General features: G+C 34.3%; 1 protein-coding gene across 1 annotated transcript; it reads left to right on the forward strand.

Moving 5' to 3' along the window:
- The first annotated feature begins 3,268 nt into the window (after positions 1–3,268).
- LOC109238649 (iron-sulfur cluster assembly protein 1-like) lies at positions 3,269–8,891 on the forward strand. The gene is made up of 5 exons (XM_019405135.1): positions 3,269–3,818; positions 4,282–4,336; positions 4,509–4,584; positions 7,502–7,809; positions 8,468–8,891. The coding sequence occupies exons 1-5, from the start codon at positions 3,524–3,526 to the stop codon at positions 8,634–8,636; spliced, it is 903 nt and encodes a 300-aa protein (XP_019260680.1). The 5' UTR covers positions 3,269–3,523; the 3' UTR covers positions 8,637–8,891.
- The last annotated feature ends 1,747 nt before the right edge of the window (positions 8,892–10,638 follow it).

Below are 10,638 nucleotides of genomic sequence, written 5' to 3' on the forward strand. Positions count from 1 at the left end.
CACACATGTGATAAAATGTAACTTTGTGGTATTTCGCATCATTTTTAAAACTGTGTACTTTAAATGGGGCTCTAAGTGTCATTTTCTCTAATATATTCATCAAATTAACTAAAGAAAAGCAGCTATAATAAGAGAAGTCGTAGTTAACTTTGTAGAAATGGTGTGGGATAACCACTTTTTAATAAGGTATTTGGTTTTTATCCATTATTTTTAATACTGAGGAAAAATAGTCACTGCTCTATTAAAATTAATACGAAAAGACGTTTTTACCCTTTCTTTATGAGTGCTGTGTCAATAGTAAGGACATGATGTCCTTAACATTTACATTGCACCCATGAAGTTAAGGACGCCATGTCCTTAACATATACACTGCACATATGAAGTTAAGGATATGATGCCCTAAAGTTTAACAACGGAAAGTGCAAATACATGACACTTTGTCCTTAATATTTACACAACATTCATGAAGTTAAGGACACCATGTCCTTAATATTTACACAACACCCATAAATTTATGAACACTATGACCTTAACATTTACACTGCACATATGAAGTTAAGGACACCATGTACTTAAGATTTACACTGCATATAAGAGGTTAAGGACATGAGGTCCTAAAATTTAACAACAGAAGGTACAAATACAAGTTAAGGACATTATGTCCTTAATATTTACACTGCACACATGAAGTTAAGGACTTCATGTCCTTAACATTTACACTACACATATGATGTTAAGGACATGAAGTCCTAAAGTTTAACAACGGAAGGTGCAAATACATGACACTTTGTCCTTAATATTTACACAACATTCATGAAGTTAAGGACACCATGTCCTTAATATTTATACAACACCTATGTCTAGCATAGGGTTATTTTCATCCGGGCAGGTAAAAATTTATTAAGAACTGGATAAAGAGTAAATAAATTATAAACAGTGGCTAAAAAGTAAAAAAATCTCTAATTAGTGGCTAACTGTGCACTACTCGCTAGCTTTCTTTAGGCTTGATTCTAAAGTAAACCCAACAAAAAGTATGTAGAAGTGACACGGGATAGACACTTTTTAATATGGTATTAGTTTTTATCCCGTATTTTTAATGCTGAGCAAAAATAATCATTACTCTATTAAAATTAATAGGAAAAGATGTTTTTACCCTTTGCCACTACTCTATTAAAATTAATACGAAATGTTCTTTTTTCCTTTTCTTCATGAGTGCTATGTTAATACTAAGGACTTGGTGTCCTTTAGCATTTACACTGTACACATGAAGTTAAGGACGTCATATTCTTAACATTTACACTGCACATATGAAGTTAAGGACACGATGTCCTAAAGTTTAACAACGGAAGGTGCAAATACAAGACACATTATCCTTAATATTTAAACAACATTCATGAAGCTAAGGACATCATGTCCTTAATATTTACACAATACTCATAAAGTTAAGGATACTATATCCTTAACATTTACACTGCACACATGAAGTTAGCGACACCATGTCTTTAGCATTTATACCGCACATATGAAGTTAAGGACGTGAGGTCTTAAAGTTTAACAACAGAATGTGCAAATACAAGTCAAGAAAATTATGTCCTTAATATTTACACTGCACACATGAAGTTAAGGACGCCGTGTCCTTAATATTTACACTGCACATATAAAGTTAAGGACATGATTTCCTAAAGTTTAACAACGGAAGATGCAAATACAAGACACTTTGTCCTTAATATTTGCACAACATTCATGAATTTAAGGACATCATGTCCTTAATATTTATACAACACACATGTCTACAGGAATATTTTCATTCGGACAGATATAAATTTACTAAGTACTAGCTAAAGAGTAAATACATTTTAAACAACAGCTAAAAAGTAAAGAAATCCCTAATTCGTGGTAAAAATGGCGTGTAGTAGGCACTAATTAAGGGTGTCTTTAATTTTTATCCACTAATTATAATGCTCAGCAAAAATAGCCACTACTAATAGAAAAAAGACAATTTTACCCTTTCTTCCTCTCTTTCGCGTTGCATTTTCATCTGGAATACCCAAGGCGATTTCACGGTCGGCCTCCTCCATGCTTGGTCAATAGCATCAGGTCTATTAGTGACCCCAATTACTAGGACATAACCAGGTCCATCATGAGATCCTTCTGATTTTGCTTCACTATTCCTTTTACCAATACGTACCGTAGTTCCTTTTGCATCATCAAAATTTTCAAGTTCTGAATTTTTGAGCAGATGTCTCAATTACGTACAGTAATTTCTTTCTTCTTACCTTGTTTTTGTTTCTTTTGAGTTCAAAGATTAAAAGTTAAGGACATGAGTCTTTAAGTTTGACATGTAGGTTTAAAAGTTAAGGACATGCATTCCTTAAATTTGACATGCAGGTTCAAAAGATAAGGACAAACAATCCTTAACTTATAGTTTCAAGTTCAAAACTTAAGGATAGTCAGTATTTAAGTTATTGTTTCAAGTTCAAAACTTAAGGACTTTCTGTCCTTAACTTTGAGTTTCAGTTTTAAAAGTTAAAGACAGGCAGTCCTTAACTTATAGTTTCAAGTTCAAAACTTAAGGACGTGCAGTCCTTAAGTTATTGTTTCAAGTTCAAAACTTAAGGACTTTCTGTCCTTAACTTTGAGTTTCAGTTTCAAAAGTTAAGGACAGGCAGTCCTTAACTTATAGTTTCAAGTTCAAAACTTAAGGACGTGCGGTCCTTAAGTTATTGTTTCAAGTTCAAAACTTAAGGACTTTCTGTCCTTAACTTTGAGTTTCAGTTTCAAAAGTTAAGGACAGGCAGTCCTTAACTTATAGTTTCAAGTTCAAATCTTAAGGACGTGCAGTCCTTAAGTTATTGTTTCAAGTTCAAAACTTAAGGACATGCAGTCCTTAACTTTGAGTTTAAAGTTCAAAAGTTAAGGACAGACAGTCCTTAACTTACAGTTACACGTTCAAAAGTTAAGGACAAGCAGTACTTAACTTAGGGTTACAAGTTCAAAGGTTAAGGACAATAGGTCCTTAACTTTGACTTACAAGTTCAAAAGTTAAGGACGCTTGGTCTTGAAGTTTGAGTTCCAAGTTCAAAACTTAAGGACATGTAACCTTGAAGTCCTGAACTTAGAGTTCCAAGTTCAAAAGTTAAGGACATGTAGTCCTGAAGTCCTGAACTTAGAATTTCAAGTTCAAAAGTTAAGGACATGTAGTCCTGAAGTCCTGAAGTTAAGGACATGAGCAGAAGGGTATTTTTGTCCGAGCAGTTAAAGTTTATTAAACCAGTGGCTAAAGACTAAAGACATTTAAAACGCTGGCTTTAAAATAAAGACATAAGATGTTAGTGGCTATCTGTGCACATCGCCCTAATTCGTGGCTACCTGTGCACTTCGGCCCAAAAAGTGTGGTAGTGGCCCAAGTCCATTTAATAACAATTCCGATATCCAAAAATCTGATCTTCTTGCCCCCGTCCCCCCTCGATAACCTCACCATTCTTCTGCAAATCTCTGATCAATCCGTCACCGGATTTCGAAAATGCTGAGGAATGTCGCCGGAAGAATCCTCCGGATCGGTTCACAATCATCGCCGGTGACGTCGGCGGTGCAGCGGCGACTATATCACGAGAGAGTGGTGGACCATTACAATAATCCCCGAAACGTGGGGTCATTTGACAAGAATGATCCTACAGTTGGCACGGGTCTAGTCGGTGCACCTGCTTGTGGAGACGTGATGAAGCTGCAAATCAAAGTCGACGAAGAGACCGGAAAAATTACCGATGCTTGCTTTAAGACCTTTGGATGTGGCTCCGCTATTGCTTCTTCTTCCGTAGGTCTGATTACAATTTCGCTCTCTTATTTGTCTTTGTGTATCTGTTTACTAGGAAAAACTGTTTGCTCGATTAAAAAGATCCCCAAAGTATTTGGTGTTTTTGTAAAGTACTCCTAATAATGTGACACTATTAACTTTAAATTTTCTATTTTACCCTTAATAAAAAGTATTTATACTCACTCAAATGTTATGGCACTTTAAGACTATAAATTTCAAAAGTTTTATTATCACACAAATGTTATGACACGTTTAATAACACGAACTTTAAAAGATCTGTGCGGATTGCTTAGTCAAACTATTTCACATAAATTGGAATGAATGGAGGAAGTACTAGTTTATTGTTGTATAGGAAAAAGGTAGAGAACCTAACAAAAATATGATTTTCTTAGAGAACTAGGAGTATTACTTGATGCTATAAAGCTGAAATGGCAATGATTCTAATTACCAAGTTTTCTAATTTTCAGCCACTGAATGGGTGAAAGGGAAACAAATGGTGGAAGTACTCTCCATAAAGAATACGTAACTCCTATATCCTTTACTTGTTTATTATATTTTTGACTTCATATTGCATGTAGTTCTGATCTGTAATTGTTCTCTACCTTCCCTCAATCTTTAAGTTACCTTATTTGCTAATAACCAAAGAGTTGAGTCTCTTCGGTATACTTTTGAATGCTGCTGTAGTTTTAATTAGCTTTTTTACCTGGAATAATGAGGATGTGGAATACCACAACAACAATTACTATGCCTCAGCCCCAAACAATGTTGGGGTAGGCAATATGAATCCGCAATTCCTTATCTAAGCTTTTCATATCATCATCATACCAAAATAAAATAGTAGTAGTGAGAATAAGTTAAATATATAAAAAAGAACATACAACAACAACATACCCAGTATAATCCCACAAGTGGGGTCTGGGGATATAAAAAACATAATTAAAACAAATAAAAATGGCGATGTGCTAGGAGTTAACTTGATGTTTATATCTACATGTCGTTCCAATGAGTTTATGTTAGATTACCACATTGAGGCATGCCACCTCCCGCCCTCTTCCCCTTCCATTTCTTCTTCCACCTCCACCCAAAGCCACCTCCAACTACCATCACTACCACACGCCCCCAAATCGGATTCAAGTTACTGTTTATTTTCAAACAACAATTGTTGATTCTCATATTTATCCTAATGAGGTCTATCAACAATTCCAGCTGAGATTAGAACTAAAATGTACTGCATCAATATGCAGAAAACACAACCAAGCTTCAGACAAAGATGCACAAACAGTCAACCTTCATTGCACTAATGGCTACATTATAGCCACTTGATTTCTTTCCCAACAGTACTAGATTTCAAAGAACTTGATAGGTTCTTCAGCTTTTCTCAACACCTCGATATGAAGGTTTCAAGTTTTCTTCTCTTAAATCTTGACAAAGTCACTGTTAATCTACGAATCTAACAAAGATAAATGATTTTCAGAAGATTCAAACAACAAATCACTAAACACCCACAAATTTTCAGAACTGAATTTTGAAACCCAAAATGGGTTGTCGATCTTCTTCAAAATTAATTCAACCCAAGATGGTAGCAATCTGATTTTGAACACACTAGAAGCTTTTGAGAAAAGATAAAAATAAGAAATAAGAAAAACAGGCGTGGAAGGGTAAATGGCTCATGGCATTGACAACCTGGGGGCTGGAAAGAAGAAAAGAAAGAAAGAGAAAAGAAAAAGGAATAGAAGAAATTCTCAAATGAAAAAAGGAATATCGATAAATAATAATTAAATATAGTTAGTTATATATTATCCAATTAGAAGATGACACATGTATAGTTTAAACCAAAAGTACCCTCATCTTGCCACAATGGACCTCCGTTAAAAATAAGGTATTTTTTGATTACTTTGTTAACGGTAGGGATAAATTTAAATGGAAAGTATAACGAAGGGCAAATGTAGAGTATTTTTGATAGCATAGTGGTAAATTTGGCATTTTTCCCAAAAAAAGATATCAATAAGCTGCTAGACCCTTTTCAACACTAAAAATCAAGAAGTAGATGTTCACTTATCCAAACCTGGATAAAAGATTCATCACCAAGGAGGAGTTGAGAAAGTGGAGAGCAGGACTAGCATGTTTGGAAGTGGGAGTTGGAAAGGAAATGGTGAGGGAAGAAAAATAAGGAAGGATAAAGTAAGAGAAATCTATCGGAAACAACCTCTCTACTCCATCGCGGTAGGAGTAAGGTTTGCGTACACACTGCCCTCCCCAAACCCTACTTGTGGGATTTTACTGGGTCGTTGTTGCTGAAAGTAAGAGGGAGTTGGTAGACGTTGCAAATTTGTACAAGAATAGTTGGACATGAAGATGAAAGTGGATTCTTGATAGGACAAACCCTGTTCATTGTAATAAGTCAAGAAAGAAGACAAAAAGGTGGAAAAACATACAAAGAGAAAAAGCAAAGTTATATAAATGTTGATTTTGCTTGTTTGTAAGGGAGAAACCGTAGTGTTAATAAGATTGTCAGGCGGAAGAACTTCGGGTTTTTGCCTACTCACGATCACATAGAGAATAGCCTTTTATTACTAAAAAGAAGAGAAAGAGTTGTGATTATGTGTTTACAAATGAAAGAGCAGAGTCCCTTTTATAGGCTTTCGCATGCCTTGTTGAGGTAATCACTTATGTCATAGGAAAGAAATTCGAAGATGAATTCTTCCTCTTGACAATCTAATTCATACTACTTTTTCTCCTTTGCAGACAAACAAAGTCAATATTTTTATAACTTTGCTTTTTGTCTTTGCTTGTTTTCCACTTCTTTTGCCTTCTTTCTTTGACTTTTCTTTCTTTCTTTTATAATGTACAGGGATTGTCCTATCAATCTCCCCCTCAAACCCATGTACATCAAAGAAAAAATAAAATAACTAATCTCTAGTGTGGCGCCTTCACATTATTAGTTTTGAAGGCTAACTGAGGCAGCACATAGCCTCAGCTTGTCAACAACGACAACTTTGGTTAACATATGTGACGGGTTCTTTGATACTAGTTGGTATGGTAAACATATCTGTCTATGTTTGTTAACCTTTTGGTTACACTATATTGGTATGGTAATATATGCAGAGTTTTCCCCATCACATTAATGAAATGTTAACTGCACCTTTCTCACTTTTAAGCTAATATCAAGTCTATACCGGTTTCTATTAGTTTAATGTTTGATTCATGGACCATCAGTCCACATGATACTAACTTAATCTGTTAGGGGAAATTTCCACCACAGTATTTTGCTCGGGGGGGCCTTTTTGCGCCTCCTTGTTTGGTACACCCCTCCAAATCCCCCCAAAAAGAAAGTATCTGTTTATGATGGACAACTTGGAGTTTGAATTGTTGCTGAACAAATTTCTTGGGTAAGGAGGCTCTTTTCTAGGTTCATTTAGTTGACATTTTGGCTAGGCTCATTGGTACTTGTTTGCAGTAAACTTTAGATATTTGGATATCAGTCTTTTAGGGTGAAGTTAAAATAAGGAATTGGCGAGATCTGAGGAGAGCCTTATCAAAAGACGTGAGTATGCAAGTGGCCAAAACTTAGGATTTCCCCTTAATAGAGGAATACTTCTATGCAAGCTTCTTTGAAATATCTTTTCCCTGACCTAAAGTATCTTTTTCCTGATCTATTTCATCTGATACTCTCATTCTTTTTTTTAGGTTATATTTCTGAATAGTTGGAGATTGTACAAGCTTCTTGTTTTCATGTTTCTCTCCTTTATTTGTCGCGTTATTCTAAAAACTGAAGAAGGATTGCGTATAGGAAAAGTGTTGCTTAAACTATCTTCCTTGAAGGATCTAGGACATTCAAGTCGGAGGAGAGGAGGCCTGCGAGGCCTTTGCATTGTGTGTTTTTCCAATTTGTATGACAATCTGGCATATGTTAATGAGCATCTTAATCTCGAGACTTGTTTATTCCTTATTGAAGGTGGGAGGAGTAGTTCCTCATTCCGAGAAGAGATAGTTCTGTCAGGATAGCTTGCAGTTCTTAGAAGAACTAATGCTGAATTGCTTTTTTAATTATTTATTTAATTTTTACTTTTTAAAAATTTATCAAAATAACAAAGAAAAAGGAAGAAGTAATTGGACTATCTGAAAAAATGCAAGCTCCTCTAACAGGACTATCTCTTACTGTACTTGGAAAGAACTAATCCCAATTTTGAACAGAAAAAACTGGTTTACCTGAATTCCCTGCATTTTTCAACTTTCATTGCTGCTGGCACTGTTCAGCTTCATTGCCAGCAACATTATCAATTCCCAAGTGTAAAAGAGATGCCCTTATATACAGCAATACTTTAGAGTTATATATATTCATTAAGTTCTTGTACTTGGATATTGCCCAGTTCCATGATGTTTGTGTCTGTAATACCCATCTTACTGCCATTCTCTGTATTTACAGATGTGATTAGATAGGCTTATGGGAGAAGCTTATGTGAATATAGAATTTGATGTCTACAACTGTATATGGTCAATTGTCCATTGCTCATGTTGCTCTAATGTAATAGAAGATACTTTGGTAACCTGGACACCAAGGTTATCAAGAAGAAAAAGAAATAGAAGATACATTGGTAGTCTGCATTATTCTGAAGTGGTCTTAGTATGCTGAAACTTGTGTGGCATTTGATGGTACTACCGGGAGATAGCGAAACATCTTTCTCTTCCACCTGTTAAACTGCACTGCAGTATGCTTGCTGAGGATGCAATAAAGGCAGCTGTGAAAGACTATGCAGCAAAGCGGGCAAAATTGAGTGATAATGCTAATGATTCTCAGATGGGAAAAGCAGCTGATGCTTGAATACTTGTTGCAAGAAATGAAGTGGTTTCAAGAAAGGAATTTGAGGAGAACCTAGAATGCTTGTGTATGTAATATTCTTTCGGTTTTTCATAAATGTAAAGTTGACTGTTTGAAGTTTTGTTTTGTAATCTGTTTGGATAAAGCTGTGACCTCACTTTGTCCAGTTTGAAGTTTTGCTGGAGCAGTTGAATCACCTGTTTAAACCAGTGGCCTGAGATGCTACAGTTTGTTGATATTAAGTGTTAGTCACCAGAAGACATGGTGGTCTATAATGGTCTTCTGATTAAAAGGAGTAATAAGATCAAATTGAAAAATGGTCCTGTCAGAAATATCTGTTTGATCGGAGGATAATATCTAGATACAAATGGTTAGAGTAGCATTTCAAAGTTTGCAGATGACGAAGAGGAAAGAGAATTATTTAACAAAACATATTTACTAAATATTCGACAATGACTGTACATGTAGCGTGTACCATATTTATGTTACTAAGAGCCGGTTTGAAAAGCCACCTTGGAAATAGATTTGGGTATAATTATACAGTCTGACATGTTTGTTTGGTCAAGTAATTACTTGGTCAACATGGAATTGGGTGTAATTGGAGGGGCGTAATTACACTCTCCAATTCTCAAGGGGGAGGTGAGAATTGGTGGTAATTATACTGTGTAATTACAAGGTTGCTTTTTAGTTTCTTTCCTTTTTGTTTTTATTTTAATTTATTTTTTACAACTTTTTATTTCTATTATTTTATTTTTACCTTTTAATTTCTTTTGAAATTTTAAAATATATTTTTCTTTGTATTATTTATCTTTTATTTCTCTACCTTTATTTGTGATTCCATGTAATTGCTTATATTTTATGGAAAGAATTACAAGAAAATACACATGACTTCACACCATAACAAAAAAATGGCCCATGTTTTTAAGTTTTACCCTACCTAGCCCATATTGTACATATTATGAAAGTATTAGCAAATTCAAAATCTGTGTTCTTACAACCGTTGCTTCTAAAAGCTATGGAGTTAAATCTCACAACCATTGTTTTCACTCTTTCTTCCTCTCACATCTTCTACATATGCTTCAAGGGGCTGTGTATTTCTGCTTCTCCCCCTGTTTGCAATGTCAGAAAATTGAAGAGTAGAAGTCCACCATTGAAGGCCATTCAAAGCTTTGCTTTCGAAAATAGGATTTTTTGAGTTTGCTAGTTGTTTGGATTGGGTGTTGTTCGAATTGATTGAAAATATCAAAAAGGAGTTCAAAATTTAAATTTGAAGTGATTTGGATTAGATTTGAGTTAAATTCAAAAAAGACTCAAGGTAGAAGACGAAGTCAGTTTTTTGTATAATTTTGTATAATCTTGTATAATAGTGTATATGAGTGTATAAACACATCTTATACACTATTATACACTTTTATACATCTTTATACAAGCGTCTGTAGACGAACTTCTTCCACGATTTTCAGTTATAATTCTTATTCAAAACCAGTCTAAAATCTCCATTAAATGATTTTAAATTTTATATACAACCTCATTATACTATTTCTAACAAGTCTAAATAACACTCACTCTAAATTTCTGACAAAATCAAATTTGAAATTTAAACCCACATATTTAAGTTTGTTAAAGATCTAATTTTCACCACCCAAATGAATTTGGTTTGTTGAACTAATATTTGAGTTGCATTTACTGATTCAAAATTTAACTTAAAAGGTAGAGCAATCTTTTAAAAAAATTAATATATAATTCGTAAGAATCTAATTGGAGTTNCTTTTTAAAAAAATTATATAGTAATTTCGAGAATCTATTGGAGTTGAATGCTGAGTATTAGCCTATTATTTTCTGGCTAGTTGGTTGTAAATTCAAATATGGGCTATAAAATTAAAAAGTAGTGAGCCCAGTTGTTCTTATGTGAAATTTTCCCTATTTTATTTTTATTTATTTTATTATTCTATTTTTAAACTACAGCTCCTAATATTAGAAATAACGAGTCATTAACAAACTTGGC

The sequence above is a fragment of the Nicotiana attenuata genome, unplaced genomic scaffold, assembly GCF_001879085.1.
Source record: "Nicotiana attenuata strain UT unplaced genomic scaffold, NIATTr2, whole genome shotgun sequence".
NCBI lineage: Eukaryota > Viridiplantae > Streptophyta > Magnoliopsida > Solanales > Solanaceae > Nicotiana > Nicotiana attenuata.